The following is a 17204-nucleotide window of genomic DNA, read 5'->3' as shown; positions in this document are numbered from 1 at the left end:
AGCCCATTCCCTGGGCTGGTGTCCTGGTAGGACTTTCTGGAGGGCAGAAGAGATTTCTGATGGTGCAGCCCAATGGCTTGGGGCACAAATGTGCTCAATTACACAACAGAGCCCACTGCTGGCTGTGCTGGTGTGACAAGGGACCAGTTTAAAGCCAGTGTGTTCAGTGTTCAGTGTTCAGTGGGCTTTGCAGCTGCATTTTCCTGGCACTGAAAGGAGCAGTCAGACCATGTGGCTGTTCATCTCCCTGAGGATGCTGGGTGCACAGCTCTCATCCTGCACCTGGGTCAGCATTTATCTCTTCTGCTGCAGGAACAAAAGCGAATTCTGGAGATGGGAATCACTGGACCTGAGGGACATGCCCTGAGCAGGCCAGAAGAGGTAAGAGACTGCTCTCATTTGTCATTTGTGGGAGTGATTTGTCAAACATGTACTGTCAGAGCTTGGCTTTTGTGTGTGCAGACAATGGGTGGGTGCATCAGGGAAGGCAGATGTCTGCTGCTCCCACTGCCTTTTCCAGTGTTACTGAAAGTCTGAAAAGTCCAGGTCCTTTCACCTTGTTTGTTTGCCTGAAAAGCCCTTTGGAAGCTGCAGCAGGAGCATTCCCTTAGTCCAGGGATAAGCATGTTCTTGTTCACACAGGAGTCTTCACTCCTGCTGCCCTGGGCATGGGTGTCCATGTATTTAACTGTGACCTTTGTGTTTTGATTTGTGATGACAAAAAAATAGGCTTATCAGGCTAAAAATCAGCAGTGTAGCTTGAGGGTTAGTCCTCAGAGTAACTGCATTTATTAAAATGCTTTGCTGAAAGCCTCCTGTAAGATGCTTGTGCACATCTATACTGTGCATATGCATACACCCACATATAGATCTGCTTTCATGCTGGCAGATGTATTGGTGTCAGAAATGCAGGCTGTAGAGATGCAAATACATGAGAATGGAAAGATGCTGTGAGGCAATTTGTTTTATGCAACTCCCTTATAATAAAATCTGGGCTCTGGTGTGGATCATTTTAGGCATCTGCAAGGGGTTTCTTTAATGCCAAGGAAAATGTAGAGACATGAGGATGTCCCCTAAAGTACACAGCTCAGACTGTTAATGGGATGTGGAGGGCAGCAGTGGGAAGTGACTGCTTTCCTAGAAGACTAAAGAGATGAGGTCCTGGGGATTTGAGGCTGAACTTGAAGAGATTGTTGTGGTTTGCAGAACATTATTTAAATTCCCCCCAAAGCAAAAGGAATCCACTTAATTGATCACATTGTTCTATTGAGCTGTTTGTGTACTTCTTCATTTTGCTGTTCAACTTCTACTAAAATTATTCTAAAAGGATTGAGTTGTTTCCTTTTAATGAAATTTGCAGTTTCCAGAAAGGAATTTTGCTCAGCTCTAGTGCTGCAGTGCAGAGGCCATGCCTCCTTCCCTGCTCTCTAAAGCTGTATTTGGGGTTTCCAGAGCAAATGTTTTGATACAAGTCCTAGGACAAACTCAAGCAGTCTGATTTAAGGAAAAATATTTTACAGAACTGTAAAGGATTAAGCCGTGTGGTTTTGGAAGGTTTAAGTTGTTCAACTTTTCTAGCAAAACTCTTGCATAGAAATTTCTGCATCACTGAGTCACTATTTTCAGTTACAACAGGGTTTTTCATATTAAAATGCCAATACTGTGAGTCCATCTGGGAAGGATCTGGTATAAAACTGATGGCTGGGGAAAGGAGTTCTCCAGAGCTGCTGGGAAACACTGCTTCTCCATCTGAAGATGCCTGCTTTGTGTGCCTACGTCACATATGGCTCCCTGGGAGGAGATTGCCTTTACACTTGCTGACAGAGGGACTTACTGGGCACTGCTTCAAAGGCTTCTGTGGATTATGGGCTAAATTCAGTCATAGTGCTGAAGTTGCTGTTTGAAAATTCTTTACATTCACTGCCACCATTATGTAAAGATTAGGGTAAGCTGCCAGGGGGTGCTCAGAGGTGTTCTCTGAGCAGAGACAAAGTTTTTTTGCTTTGTTCTCCTTTCAGCTGCAGGGTAGGAGTCTGAAACAGGAAGGTGGGAGGAAGGTAAGGAGGAGCTGCATCAGCTGCTTGGACATGACCTTTCCTGGGGTGCAGGGAGCCAGGGAGCTGTGTTTGTGCTGGGGCAGCTGTACCCTGCTAGTGAGTACAGCCTGGCTGTGCTTACTGCTAGTGCCAAGTGTTTGAGGTTGGGTTAGCTCCCTGTTACCCAGCACTGTGTCTCTCTCTATGGAAAAAGCAGAATCAACCCCTGAAGAGTTGTTGCTGAAGTTAGAAATATCGCACAGTCCTGCAGTTGATTTTTTCTTCAGACTGCATTTGCAGTTAACTTTCCCCTCCTTGTTTTGCTCAGCTTGAAGCAGAAGCAGTTTTTCGTGCCATCACGATTGCCAGTCGAATAAACTGCCCAGTGTACATCACCAAGGTGATGAGTAAGAGTGCAGCTGATATCATTGCACTGGCCAGGAAGAGAGGTAAGTGACTTCCTTTGCTCCCCCAAACTGTTTTTTTTTGGTTGTTGAATAGAAGCTTAGTGAGAAAACCTGTACATCTTGACCCAAATGACAGGCTGTAGGGAGACGTTTACAAAGAACAGTAGCACCATTGCAGACTCAATATTTATGGCTGGGAAGGAACTTATATTTTTAAGTTGAGAAGCTCTTCCCACGAACTGTCCTCTTGAAGAGTAAATTGTAACTCTTCTCTATCCTATTTTCCCTTCTACTTTTCTCTTAGACTCTGTATCTCTGTTCATGGGAGGCAGATACTTTATTCCTAATGGCACATCCTCCATGCCAGTATTTCAGGTTGTCACCCTCTGAGGTGTGGCTTGGGCAGTGACCCTGCTGTTAGAGATGCTTGGCTCCTGGCCTTGCTGCTGGAAGCTGACCCCTCTGATGTTACTTGCAGCTTGACCCTGCTTGCTGGGGCCATGGTGGGTTCCAGGTTACAAAGAACCCAAAGGGACCTTGTGAGCCTGAAGGCAGCTGCTTCCAAACCTGTTTGCAAGTCAGGACTGTTCTGCTGGTTGGGACTACAAAGCTCCTGAGCAATATGGAAAAGTCAAAGAGCAAATTATTGTCTTGTTTGTATCCTTGGAGTGTGGTGCTGGGGACAATATGCTGCTATCTGCTGGTGCTGTGCCCAACCTGGGAGTAGTAAAAAGTGCTGAAGTGATCCACCATCACTGCACTCCAAATTGGAGCAACAGAGAGAACATGGCTGTGATTAAAACCCTACAAATTAAAAGCAGGCCTGAACTGTCTCCTTCTGGATTAGAAAGAAAGATTTGTAAATAGGCTGATCAAAAGCATGTAGAGCTCAGAGAGACTTCTGATTAATTTTTTATCATACAGACAAAGCCAGGCTGTTTAATTTCCTGGGAGCTGTGCTAGTCATGTAGCAATGTGTGAATTATACATGGCTGCATGCAGCAAGTAGTGTCATGCTGAAGAGAGAGTGGGTTGTAATTAGTTCCTGCATATCCTTGCTTTCTCCAAGGTACCCTTGTTTTTGGAGAACCGATCACTGCCAGCTTGGGGACAGATGGGACACATTACTGGAGCAAAAACTGGGCCAAGGCTGCAGCTTTTGTGACCTCACCACCTCTGAGCCCTGACCCTACCACTCCAGAGCACTTAAATTCACTCTTAGCATGGTAAGACTTCCTGTTTTTTTAAAGGATGATGGTGAAGCAAGTGCAAAAGCCATATGGCATGAAGCATTTAGGGATCAGCCTGGTTTTCTTTAGACCAGTCTCATACAAGAAACAGCAGAGAAGGAACATAGAAAACCAGGGATAGTTAAATTCTTATGCTTAGGCTGTCAGTCAAGTGAGCAGTCATGGACACTCCAGTTGCTGGTTGGCTTGATGGAGAGGCAATTGCTGGCTATTCAGGAGTTATTTCTTTTTCTTTCTGCTTTTCAAGTGATTCTTATTTGTAGAACTAGATTGTCAGGATTTCAAACTGGCCTTCTTCCTAGTTTTCAGTTTTCTTTAGCTGAATTGTTGATTCATAATGGGATGGCATCCTCATTGTCCAGCATAACCAAAAGCCTGGTGGATACATCCCCATTTTGAGAATGGTCTCAGTTTTAATCCCCAGTCATATTTGACAAGCACAGCTCCTGAAATCAGGGCTGTTCCTGAATGTGGAGATACCTATAACCAAGAAAAATTTATTGGGGCAATTTTTGTCAAAGCTGGTGCAGGGCTCTCAGCTGTGAGTTCTGAAAATTGGCTTGTCCTAAACTAACATGTGTTTGTAGCAGAGTTCTGTGGTTTCTTTCCTGCAGATTGAAAAATTCTGAGTTGGTAGTTTGCCTTCATCTGGGAGGGGCCAAAATCATACAAGTTTCCATGTGTCCAGTTCTTTCAGGCTTCTTACTTTAGCTTGCCTTGTGTCTTTATGGGCTCTGGGGTCCTCCAGGAGAAAGAGGCCAGAGTGGATTACAAAGGAGACTGTGAGGGTGGAGACAGCTGGAGACTGAAGGACATCTCTTGACAGGATGGGATGTGAGCTGACTGCCTTCAGGCTGGCAGGGAGAGTTTAATCACTAGGTATGTGAAAGCAGTGTGGACAGCAGAGGAAGAAGTGCCTTTCTCATACAGAAAAGAAGATACCAGCAATGCCTTGCCAGAAACCCAGACTGTAAACCCATCTCTGAAAGTATTTCCTGCCTGTAGCCAACTGTGGGTCTTCTTTAGCTTAAGCAAGAGACCATCTGCTCTGAAATTGTATAGAAATTCACAGCTGAAGCCCCACCAGGACAGATTGCTAGGGCTGCAGTGAGCTTACCATGATATCCTTGTTTACCTTCATGTGGTGGCACGCCCTCACCTCCTGCCTCCCCTTTCTGGGGTTTCCAGTGCCCTAGACAGGACAGAGAAATTTGAACCTTGAGAGTGGCCATCTTTAGAGCAGCTGCCTGGGAGGGGGGTGGGCACACATTTGTGACAGGAAGATGCCATCAGTCAGTGCCACATCTCCCCTTGCACACGATGTGTGAGCCTGTGCTGCCCACCAGAGCCCACCCAGGCTTTAGCTCAGCTGCTCCAAAGATGCTGCAGCTGAGCTCTGAGTTACGTGTGGCTCTGGTAGGAATATGCAGCACTTCTCTTCTGGCAGTCTGATGGCAAAAATGGTTTTTTCCATAACTGAGCTTTTTGTTCCTAATAAAGACTCGGGAAAAAAATTACTTTCTTGGTCTGATTCATCACTGTCAGCGCTGTAAAGGGTGAAGCTCACTGTGTGAGAGCAAGGCACTTAGCCAGCACGTGTAAATGTGCATCAAAATGTTTGGCTCCCTACTCTGTTAGAGTGGCTATATATGCTTTCTAGTAGAGAGTCCCAAAATAATAGTATGTGGGTCAAAGCAGATTAGCTAAAATAGCAATAACATTTTTAGAACTGGAATACAAATAATGACTTTATTAAACTAACATCAGAATGACAAACTGAGGACTTGCAGAGGTTTTCATTATTGTCCAAGCATGCAAAAATGGCTTTTTTTTTTCCCTTGTGGCTTAAAGTCCTAGATCTTAAATGACAGCAGCTTAGCCTGCTTTCAGTTTTAATACTTCAAATCTATACTGTGAAACTAAAAAGAACTGTATATTTTATCAGTCTGCTCTGCATTCATGGGGAATTTTATGCAGGGATGATGGTAAATACACTGTTTCACATTTCTATTGCACTGGTTGATTTGGATACTAATATTTCACCTTCATTAAAAAATCCCCACAACATTCTTCCTTTGCAAGCATGCAGCATACTGCTTGAGCTCCTTTCCACAGAAAGCCTTGATTTTCCACTGAAAAGCTGAATGTGTAAAACCCCATCATGTCTCATAGGATTTGCAGATTGAATTTGCCTCATGAGATTAGGTCTTGTGTCATCTGTGGGCCATGCACTTGAGTCAGCTTTGATCTTGCATGATTTGCTGCTGCATTACTGCAGCTGGGATGTGCCACCTCTTGTGAACCAGAGATGTGAGGTCTTGGTGCTACACAGGAGATGCAACTTGCTATGAAAGCCTTGTTTAAGGAGAAGAATAAGATGACAAGGTACTCATCTGGCATTTATTTCATGATGATCCCTTCCTGCTTCTCAGTTTGTTAGTTGATGTGGTGCTTATCCCCCATTTGACAGTGACTGTGTCCAGACAGCTGGAGTGCCCATGGAAGGCACCAGGGATGGGAAACTCAAGTGACACACTTCAGTTTCAGAAGTCTTGTTTTGACTGGGGAGTGTAGTTCCTATCAATAATGTCATTAAATGTCAGAGGAGAGGGAATATGGAGTTACAAAAGCAAGCCCTTCTTATCTTTCAGGTGTAGGAATTTGTGTAATGTGGTGTTACAAGCACAGCATAACCTCAGGGCAGTGATACAGGCCTGTGACAGTCAGGTTTGCAAGGTTGTATCAGTGTGCAGAAAGGAGAGATGTCACAGGAAGCTTTGCTGATTACAAGAGCATCAAAAAAAAAGAAATGGCATTGCAGCCTTCTGACTTTGTGTTAAAATAAATGAATGTTTAACTGATGAAATTGGCTTAATCCTATGGAGTAACACCAGGCAGTCATTAATAATCAGGAGCAGCTAAAGCATAGCAGCCTTTTCTGTACTGAATTCATGGATTTGGCTTCTGCTGAAAACCGGATGGATGGCTTGTGAGCATGGTGAAGAACCAGAAAAGAGGCCAAGGACTCTTCTCTGTCAGCAATCATTGGGTTGGCAGCCTAGAAAATGGCATTAGAGCTACTCATGTGTGACGCTTTTTTCTTCTGTACCTGGCTGTTTGTTAGCTTATTGGATCTAGATTTGTGGACCAGAATTGTTCAGTTGTTTCAGAGCTGGAATTTACATTATTGGTTAAAGAAAAGGATGACAGGCTCTTGGGGACTTCTGGAGTGAAGGAAGAAAAATCATAGTGAGTCCTAATGTGCTTGCCTCCTGTAAGCTCAGTCAGGAGCTAAAAATACCATGTTTCCTGTGGATATTGGAGAACCTTCTTTTTTGTCTTTCTATTTTTGCAAGATTCTGCATATTGATTATGTTCTTCCTCCTTATTTCCGGGAGCAGCTGTGATCCAGTTCTGCTCTCTGCCAAAAAAAAATTTTCTCTAGGCTGAAAAAACCAACCTCTTAAATAAAAGCATTATAAATGGTAGCTCCTTTTGCATTTTTCTCCATGCCTTTTTCTGTGTAAGACCCTTAAGCTAGATAAATATAGAGCATGTGTTTGACTTGCACTGTGCCTTTTGTTGTTTAATTAGAAAACTACCTGATGAAAAACTTTTTATTTTCTTGGTTCTGTTTTGGAAGGTCAAATGAGAATTATTCATGTAAGTTTTGCACAAAAAATACAGGTGCAGTAGAGAAATTCAGGGGAAGACATTTGAAGCTCATGACTTTGCTTTGTGAAATTTGCCAGTATTTTTAATGTGGTTGTGAATTAATTTATCTTGAGAGTGGCAGACATTTCATACAAGATCATTTCCTTAATCCTGGACTAATCCTTTGTCCTGGTTAGTGGGCTTTTGCCTGATCTCTGTTGATAAGCAGCCTGGAGCCAGAGGGGGCTCTAATCTGGGAGTTCAGGGTGCTCCTGGGGGAAAGTGGAAATGTCCAGTGCCATTGTTGCTCCCAGTGATCTGCAGCCAGCATGGAAAGGCTGCTGGCATGATTTACAGCCTGTGCCTCTGGTGTCTTGAAAGGTCCATTCACAGCCTGTCTGTGTCAAGGTCACCTTGGTGATGCCTGGTCTGAACCTTGTGTGTGTTCCCTCCACAGTGGGGACCTGCAGGTGACGGGAAGTGGGCATTGCCCCTACAGCACTGCCCAGAAAGCCCTTGGAAAGGACAACTTCACCCTGATTCCTGAAGGGGTCAATGGAATTGAGGAAAGGATGACTGTTGTCTGGGACAAGGCTGTAGTAAGTAATCACTTACTTTTATAGACTAAAAGGAAATTGAGTGTTGGCTGAATAATGAAAGCCAAGAGACTCTTGGCTATTGCTTAAGTGACGTTCTGATATATTTCTGAGAATTCCCTGAGAGAATGCTACTGTGGGGTGAATTGCTTATTTCAAAAACCTCTTCCAGTTTTTTAAACTCAGGGCTGTGTTTCACTGCTGACACTGCACTAGTAATGTGTTTTATTAGACCTGAGGCTTCCCAGACTCCACTGCTCTATTTTCCATTTGTGTCAGAGCGGATGCTTCTGAGAGATGTGGTATCTGGAGCAGTTTAATGGTTTTGAAGTGGACCTCATATAAACGTGATGAATGGATTGTTTGAATTTGGGAAGTGTCCCATCGTTTTTGAAAAATTACAAATGGATGGCAGCTGAGCCTGAGGCTAAATGATGAAATGCTTTGAAGGAGAGCATTGCATGTAATTCATACTGGCATACTTTGCAGTGGAGTGCCAGTATAAGTCAAGAATTTTTTGATGGTTCCATGTATTCTAATGTATAATGCTATTCTCCCTCTTTGTCTCCACGTGCACACCCTGCACACACTCTCACTGCATCGTGCTCAAATGCACATTGCAGACTGGGAAGTGGCAGGATTTACAGTGCTCTGGTGAGCACTTCTCCCAGAATATTTCATAACCACTTTATTCAGGGACAGCTATTGAGATTCCAAGCACAGAAGCAGCTTCAGCTACCTGCCATGTAGAAGCAAAGCACAGCCAGCTGCTGATACTTTTCTTTTGTTACTCCCTCAGTAGGAAGGAACTGCAGGAAGGGGTACAACTGCAGGAGGTGCTACAACATTGCCACCTGTTTATGGGTGGTAGCATTCAGTCCTGCACCACTGAGTAGCTTATACTTTACAATTTATTTTACCAGGCAGGAAAAAAGTGTTTATTTAATATTAAAAGTCTTGGCACTGTTGTTCTTCCTTAGGACATTGTTCTTACTCATTGCCAGGGAAGACCCCAAAATACTATTCTGAGAAATAAAAATGCTGTTATGTATAGTTGCAATTACCATTACTGTATGCCAAGGTCTGCTGGTGATGACATTTCTCCAGGCAAGGACTTTATAACTTGTTATATTACTTAGATGTATAGATCTGACAATAATGATAATAGAATGGACTTAATTTGCAAGAACTGTTCCCAAAAGTGTTAGAATCTTGATCTTTTGTTACATCTGGTAACTCTCATATACGTTTCTCTGATTTAAAATTGCTTAAATATTTACATAGAAATTACTAGGACTAGCAACAAAACACTTAGGTCTCAGTGTGTAGAGTAAGGGATCCCAGACAGCTTAGCACCTTGGTAGTATGTGCACTAAGGTTTCCCTGGCTGTCCTTTGCAATGCCTGGAGTAACACTCTTGTTTATTTGAAACTTCCAAGTAAAGAGCTGTATATAAAGTCCTGTGTGACAATCTATGTTTCATGCAACATCACTGGATCTATAAAGGGATGCCTTCCAATATCTCTGTGACCTTTCAGTACTCTGAATAGTAAATCCTCATTTCACAAACATGTTTTGTTCAAATCACATTGTTTTTTAGGCCACAGGCAAGATGGATGAGAGCCAGTTTGTAGCTGTCACCAGCACCAATGCTGCCAAAATCTTTAATCTGTATCCAAGAAAAGGCCGGATTGCTGTAGGATCCGATGCTGATGTTGTTATCTGGGACCCTGATAAGGTGAAGACTGTAACAGCCAAAAGCCATAAATCGGTAAGGAGGAAATGATACCCAGCAAGGAAGAAGAAATGTCACTGTGGATAATCAGCTGTTGACCTAAATCATGTCAACACCAATAGCACAGGATAGAGAGGAGTGGGGTAATTGTCTCCTCCAGTTCTGAAATGGGTAAATATTTCAGGACATGAGAGTACTGAAGTCTTGTGTTGGAAGTATTGTGATCAGGAAGGATTTCTTTTCTCTCTGCATATACCCTTGCACTATTTATTTTTTGCACGCATTGGCAGCCCTATAAACAGATGTGAGTAAGCAGCTCTGCAGCTGAGGTTAAGAAGGCTGTGAGGATAAATTTAAAACCAGCTTATTTTTTTCCTTACGTAAAAAGCACCTGAAATTATAAATTAATTATTAATTTTACAGTATTCTAAACTATGACAGTTGATTAAATGCTTTGACAATACAGCTCTAATCAGCTTCATGTGCCCTCACTGCAGAGTACCAGTTAATGACAGTTGCTTTCATTTTGACTATGTTACATTTTATCTTATGTATTGTCTATTCCAAAGTTGTTATCTTACTGTTTAGTGCTATGGCCCTTTTATTGTGGAATTCTTGCAAAAGTTTTACTGAAAAATCCAGTATTGCATTTTTATAATATGAAAACCAAAACATTTATAAACCTTCAAAAAGTAAATTTGGGTGATTCAGTTTCTATTTCTCTGTCTTGGGATTTCTCTGTATTTTCAAGAAAGTAATAACCACCTGCCCTGTCATCCCTATTTAGATTCAGACCTTCCTGGGCTTTTCTGGGCTTTCTCAGACAGAAATATATGTGCTGGCTTCTTTGAAATTTGCTTGCACAGTCACAGCAGATGCACAGTGGGACCACATCCTCTGGGTATCCAGCAGCTGAGTCACAATTTTCCTTCATATTAGGGATATCATTCTTCTAAATGCTCTGGTTAGACACAGCAGATTTTCAAACACAAGTGAAATCTTTCATGGAAAAGGAAAGACAGAAAGGAAATATCTCACCCAGGAAAGTCTCATCATAAAGATCCTATAAAATAATTCCAAAATCAGAAAATCCAAATGCATTGTTTTTCCTTCATACAAAACAACTTTATACACTTCTAGTGGTAGTTGTCTAAAACTTGGACTACAACTGTACATGTTATAAGTTACTAATGGAAAGAGTCTTGCAGTGAATATGTTGGTTGATCCTCAGGCCATTGAGTACAACATCTTTGAAGGAATGGAGTGCCATGGTGCCCCACTGGTGGTCATAAGCCAAGGGAAGATTGTGTTTGAAGATGGGAATCTGCACGTCAATAAGGGAATGGGCCGCTTCATCCCTCGCAAACCTTTCCCTGAGTATCTTTACCAGCGCATCAAAATCAGGAATAAGGTAAAGTCAGGTCCTGTTTAATCTTTGTAGCCAAACCCTCTTGGAAGCACAGGAACAGTTTTTAATATTGTTGTGCTATTCTGAGTCCATATCAGATGGATTGTACAGGACTTGCTCAAAACATGACCACAAAACTGGTTGCAATTGTGAACTCATCTAACTTAGTATTAATAATGTGAGATTCAGCAGGGAGAAGATACAATTGCCAATTGGAATAATTGCCTTTTGTCCAGCAATGCCTTATGTCAAGGCTTTTGAAAAGAAGTGGAATAGTAGTAGAATTTACTTTCAGTTAAAATTCAGGAAAAGAGAAAGCTTCTTCTGAGGGAGGACTAGGCAGAATAAAAACAGAATTTTAAATTGCATACTGAACTGCTACACTGCAGAGAAGAAAAGCATGTCAGCCAGAGATTCTCATTATGTTGGGCATTTCTGAACTGTTGTTAGTGCATTTGCTGGGCTGTGTGTTAGCATTAATGGCTCAGAAAACTTTTCTCTTTTGTTTAATACAAAGCTTTGGAAATGACCAAGACTAAGACTGGGTCACCTATGCTTTTGAATTATATCAGTGCTTAACTGTTGAAAACCAATTGGCTGGACACTAGTTTGGAGCTGTTTGGAAATTGTGTCTTGTCACTGTGTGAGCAGAGGTAATGAGAAAAAATGACTAAACCTCATATTTTCTTCAGGCAGGATATATCATAGGCTGTGATACTGGCAGCTGAAATTAAGCCTACAAGTCAGTTGATAGCTTTTATCTTTCACCATTTATTATACAAATTCTGTCAAGCTGCAGAAGAAAGGCCTGCAATTTTTAGAAGGCATTGTAAAAAGCAAATGCACCTTCAAAAATTTTGCAAAATACCAATCAGCGTTTCATTTTTTTTTTACATTATCCATGTAGATGATACAGGCCACCTCTTCACAGTCACTGCTTAAGCCTTCAGTGCCTGGGAGTGTGACATAAATTAGAGAAAAAGTCATCAAAACAGTGAAACCAGCACTTTAGAAACAGGTATCACAGATTAGTATCTTGTAGCAGGAGTTTGAATAAAATTATCTGGACTATGTAACCTGTGTGTTGCCAATGGGCCTAGGTTTTGGGAGACCTCCGATCTTGGGCAAGGTCTGCAAACAAAGGGACTGATATTTTTGCTCCTGCAGCTCCCTCTGCTGCCTGCCAAGAGGGAGAGCAGATTCATGCCCACATTTCCCACTACCAAATTTTAACCACTGGAAATACTTAGAAAAACCCATTGATGATTTTATGAGTTGCTGTATGAACATGTCAGTGTATAACAGAGGAATACAGAAAAACTTATCAAGCAAGGGACTGCAAAACACAGGCTGGCAGTATAAACTTATCCCTGCAGCAGGGATAGCAATATAAATTAATGCCTTTGTGGGTCCCTGGAAGATGGATTAATTGCTGTGATTGGCAGCTGCTCTCTTCTGGGCATTAGTTTTGGCTCACCCTGCAAGACAGTGGCTCTTCTGAGCCTGATGTTCCTGTCATCAAAAGCAAGGAAAATGCACTGATTGGTTTGAGAGCTTGATCAAACCCCTGTGAATAGTGTCAGTATTTTAATTTCACTTTTAACCTGTTGGGGAAATTTCTCTGAAACCATAATCTTGTAAAACACAGGTTTCTGATCTTTTTGATGAGCTTTGAATTTTGCAATGCAGTGGCTTCAGGCTCTTTCTGAAAACTGGAACTGTTCTTATTAAAATATTATTTCCTAGATTCCTATGATTTTAAGGCCAGTGAAGTTGTCTTGATTGTCTTTTCTAGTATTCCTTGTAAGAACCGTAGAGTAAAAAATCTAGAGACCTCAAACTGAAATCAGGGCTCAAATGACAGATACTTTATTGACAATGTAAGATAGATCCCCTGCCACAGTCCAGTGTACAATTACTTTTCTAGTTGATGACAGGAAGTAGAAACTTCAGAAATTTAATTTAAAAATTGCCACTCCTTTTCAATGAGTTCTAATAAAAAGAATGAGCTCTATGAAGGGGAGGAGCAGAGGAAATACAGGTAGGAGAGAAATTGTGCAGTTGGTATAGAGGGTATCAGCTGTGCTACAACCCAAGTGTGACTTGGCAGCTGAATGGAGAGAGAAGAGGTGATTGTGACTGATCTTATGTGAAATAAACTGGTCACACCTGTTCTTTTGAATTTCACTACTCCCCTTTGATTGTGAAAGAAGCCTGATAAGGAACTCTCTTGTAATTTTTAGATCTATAAAAATGGAGGGAGCAAGCTTCATAATTTCCTTCATATATAAAGCAAACTGCACTTTGCTTTAGGTACAAGGTATAAGTGTTGTTAATTCAGCCAGTGCAGAATACAACTCTGTGCTCACTGCTCTCTTCCTACAGGATTGTTAGGCAGCATTATCTGAGCATTCAGTGTCTGGTTTTCACTCTCCTTTTGTTTAGGTGGGAGGACTGCAAGGAGTCTCCAGAGGAATGTACGATGGACCTGTGTATGAAATCCCAGCTACGCCAAAATACGCAACTCCTGCGCCATCAACTAAATCCTCCCCTGCCAAAAACCAGCCCCGACCAATCAGAAACCTCCATCAGTCCAATTTCAGCTTATCAGGTAAATCAGCCTGACTAATGAGAAACCTTTTAAAGCCAAGAGTATGGATTGCTGCTGATGAATTTTAATTATAATTACTCCTTTAGTCCAATAGAAAAGAATTGTATATAGTCATATACATGCATATATTTACATATATATCAGTAGATACATGTTTTTACAGATTCATTGCTAGGGATATTTTTCATGTTGCCAAATATTCAAAATGTTTTGAATCTTAAATTTTCTGTGTGTCAATCTTCCAATATTATTTACCTGGCCTATTGCAATTACTGAATTCTGTGGTTGATGTGACTGAAGCCCTTTGGTGGTGAGCACAGCTGGTGGGACTTGGGTCTGGTGCAACCCGTGAGTCACACATCTCACAGGCTGCATCACCAGCAACTGCTAGACATGGAAACCTCAACTGTCCTTGTCCATGGTTGTAAACCATGTGCAGATATTGTTCAGAAGCAGATTGGAGTATTTCTTATCCTCTGCTCTTGGTGTCCAAAACATTTTCCATGGTACATAGGAAACAGACTGGAAAATCATCCTCTGGGGTTGCTGGAAATAATTCTTGTCATCTGAAGACAATTACAAGTGTATCAAATCCTTATTCTTCAAAAGCCCCAGTGGTGAATAATGCATTCATATGCACTGGATTTTCTCCCTTGTGAGAGCTAATGGTGGAGTTTTCCTACTTTACATATTCTTTCTTTAGAAACTAAATGAAACTCGTATAAGAAAGTCCTAGGAGAGCAAATATTTTAAAAACCCTTCTAATGAGGTGAAGTATATTTTTGTCCGTACACTTGGGGCCATGGTGAGCATATACAGATAAATATGAAGCTATACAAAACAAAAGTGCTCAGAAAGTTCACATCTTAGTAATAAGCAATAATTGGGATTTTCATAAGCATCTGAAGCTGTGGTTTCACAGTGCACTGCTTGATCTGGGCACTACCAAGGCATCTAGTGGTACAAATTTGATCTGAATGATGCAAACTCAAAATTGAGCAGAAGCAGAGACTACAGTAATATTATAAATGACCCCACGTATTTATTGCATTGCCTTTAGGAAATGGAGTGTGATAAGGCAATATTTAGCCTGTCAGAAATCTTACTGTCCCATTAAGCTTAACCTTCCAGCATTTAAAATGCAGTTTGAAGTGGCTATGAGTTAGCATCTGCTCAGTGCTCATTTCCTCATGGATTTATGATTGCTAACATAGATTTATTGAACTGTTGTCCCCTGGACTCAGTAGGAACATATATTCTAAGTCAGTGAGGCAGGTTTGAAGAGTCCACTCTGCACGTATGTGTTCTGGGGTATTTTTTGTAGTTAGTAATACTTTCTGCCAGGTCTGATCTCACAAAGGGAACCCAGTCTGTAGGTTGTCATTGGCTCTTCAAGCCAGTAGAAAACAATTCTCCATGCAGGGTGAGCATTAGTCTGATCCTAAACATTTAATTCCACACTTCTCATCAAAGACAGAAATGTGCCTTGAAGGTCTTGTTCAGTCAGGCTCAAGAGAAACCAGCTGACTGTGGTGTGAGGGAAGCATAGCCAGGTAAAATGTCAGTTCTGATGGTTTAATCCCTTTCATAGCTTTGTTTCCTCACTTTCTGTTGCTGCAGGAGCTCAGACTGATGACAACAACCCACGTCGTACTGGCCACCGCATCGTGGCACCTCCCGGTGGGCGCTCTAATATTACCACTCTTGGCTGAAAAATGATGATGGACACATACAGGATGAAGGATCATGGGAATCATGTCCATTCCCTTCAATATCTGTGTTATTGAGCCCACAGTTTCATTTGGTACTAACAGAAATAAAAACCGAAATGTCTTTATTTGTTTTTTTTTTCTTTTTTTTTTTTCTTTTTTTTTTGTATAGAAAGAGGTGATAATAGTGTGGTGTGTTTGCTTGGAACTACTTGCCTCACAATTGTGCTTTCATGCCATAGTCACCTTAAAGCATGGTGCTTCCATTGCCCCTTTAGTGACTACAGGTTTTAGCTTTGTCTCGTAACTGAATGATGGTTCCTTTGCACCCTTTCTCTGTATTAGAGTAGTTAATGCATGTTACTGAGTTATTTATGCAAGTTGCATTCTGTGAGTGAGTCCCTTTAGAACACATTGCCAACAATTGACTAGACACAATGCCAAGATTAATGTCTGTATTTGAGAAACACCACCAAAAACACTAATGAAGGAAGAAAATGGCCATCTGGAAAGTAAGCAGTAGAGTAGTATAGGCAGCTTCTGTTTAATCTTTAATTTATTATAAACCCAAGAAGCACTTCTCTCAAGACACAGAAACTCACTGGGACATGTAATGACAAATGGTCTCCGTAGCACCTGTCCGTTCCCACTCAGCACATTCCAAGTCTGTGTCCTTCTTGTTTCCATTTTAGACAGAGCCATAATTTTTACATACCAATGCCATTGCCACCCCTGCAGGGATTTCTCCACCTGGGCAGTAGTGCTCTCCTTCTGCATGAGATTTTTGGTACTTACAGATAATCCAAGTTGCTGTCGGATTTTTAAAGTTTTTGTACAAATTTTTTCCTTTGTAATCACATGCATTTTTACTTACTCTACCGTATCAAGATCTACTAGTCGTGGTTCAATTTCTGAATTCAAAGCTTGTGAAATAAACGAAGTTAATTGATGGGTAAGCATCTTCCTCTGCTTTCCAGTGCTGTGACTCAATGACTGAAAATTTGGAATGGAGTAACTCAAGAGAAATTGTCTTTCAAGTTGACATCATGCAGTAGAAAGAACCTCCTTAGGTCACAAGAGTTGATAAGTGTATAGGTCTGCATATGCATACTATAGCATGATATAGTATGTCTTATTAAACAGTGCTTACAGTAAAAATGTACTTACTTACTGTTTACTAAAATGTACTAACTAATGGTTGGATTCAATCTTAGAGCTCTTTTCCAACCTTAACAAGTCTGTGATTCTATGACATTGCAGGTGCCTCAGTTTTGCCCAAATTAACTTTCTCTCAAAGATCTTCAGATCTACATCTTATTTGCCTAAAAAGGGGTAGGTAATTCACTGTCATCCTCTGCAGTACCCAGTGCTGCAGCTTGACCTAAGCTATATTTGACTTCATTGTGGTTTTCTCTGCTGATTGAGCTGTCTCCAGGCATGGCAGGAAAAGAACATGCTGCAGGTAAGGTGAGGGAAGTGGATTTGAATTCCCTGAGAGTGAAGGAACTGTTTTTCCTTGTCTTTCTGACTCTCTCACAAACTATGTGAAGAAACCTTATTTCCTGTCACTTTTTACTTGGTGATGTTGCAGAAGCTGTGGGAGGTGTGGGAGGTGTGGGCTTCAGTGGAAGTGGGGTGCTATGAGATCAGAAGGTCAGCAAACACCTCCCCTTGTGCTACTTTGGCTTCATCCACACTACAGAGCTGCAGCAGGAAAAGTCCTGCAGCAGTGGGGTGCCACTGGAGTGGTTTTATCAGCTGCACTGTTTGACCCCTGAACACCCATCCACGCCACCCA

At 41.6% G+C, this 17204-nt stretch overlaps 1 protein-coding gene across 3 annotated transcripts in view; it reads left to right on the top strand.

Annotated features, from left to right (window-relative positions):
• CRMP1 (collapsin response mediator protein 1) overlaps positions 1 to 16574 on the top strand; it is a 47765-nt gene extending 31191 nt beyond the window's left edge. For all 3 annotated transcript variants that reach the window (XM_056490460.1, XM_056490459.1, XM_056490461.1), the window contains 8 exons: positions 313 to 381; positions 2365 to 2485; positions 3513 to 3669; positions 7805 to 7946; positions 9544 to 9714; positions 10910 to 11089; positions 13532 to 13697; positions 15318 to 16574. In XM_056490460.1, the coding sequence (XP_056346435.1) occupies positions 313 to 381; positions 2365 to 2485; positions 3513 to 3669; positions 7805 to 7946; positions 9544 to 9714; positions 10910 to 11089; positions 13532 to 13697; positions 15318 to 15409 (1098 nt within the window). In that variant the 3' untranslated portion in view covers positions 15410 to 16574. The remainder of the gene's footprint in view (positions 1 to 312; positions 382 to 2364; positions 2486 to 3512; positions 3670 to 7804; positions 7947 to 9543; positions 9715 to 10909; positions 11090 to 13531; positions 13698 to 15317) is intronic.
• The last annotated feature ends 630 nt before the right edge of the window (positions 16575 to 17204 follow it).

This window comes from Oenanthe melanoleuca, chromosome 4 (genome assembly GCF_029582105.1).
Source record: "Oenanthe melanoleuca isolate GR-GAL-2019-014 chromosome 4, OMel1.0, whole genome shotgun sequence".
In the NCBI taxonomy this organism is placed as follows: Eukaryota; Metazoa; Chordata; class Aves; order Passeriformes; family Muscicapidae; genus Oenanthe; species Oenanthe melanoleuca.
Note: the sequence above shows the minus strand (reverse complement) of the source record. Positions and strands in the feature narration are given on the sequence as shown.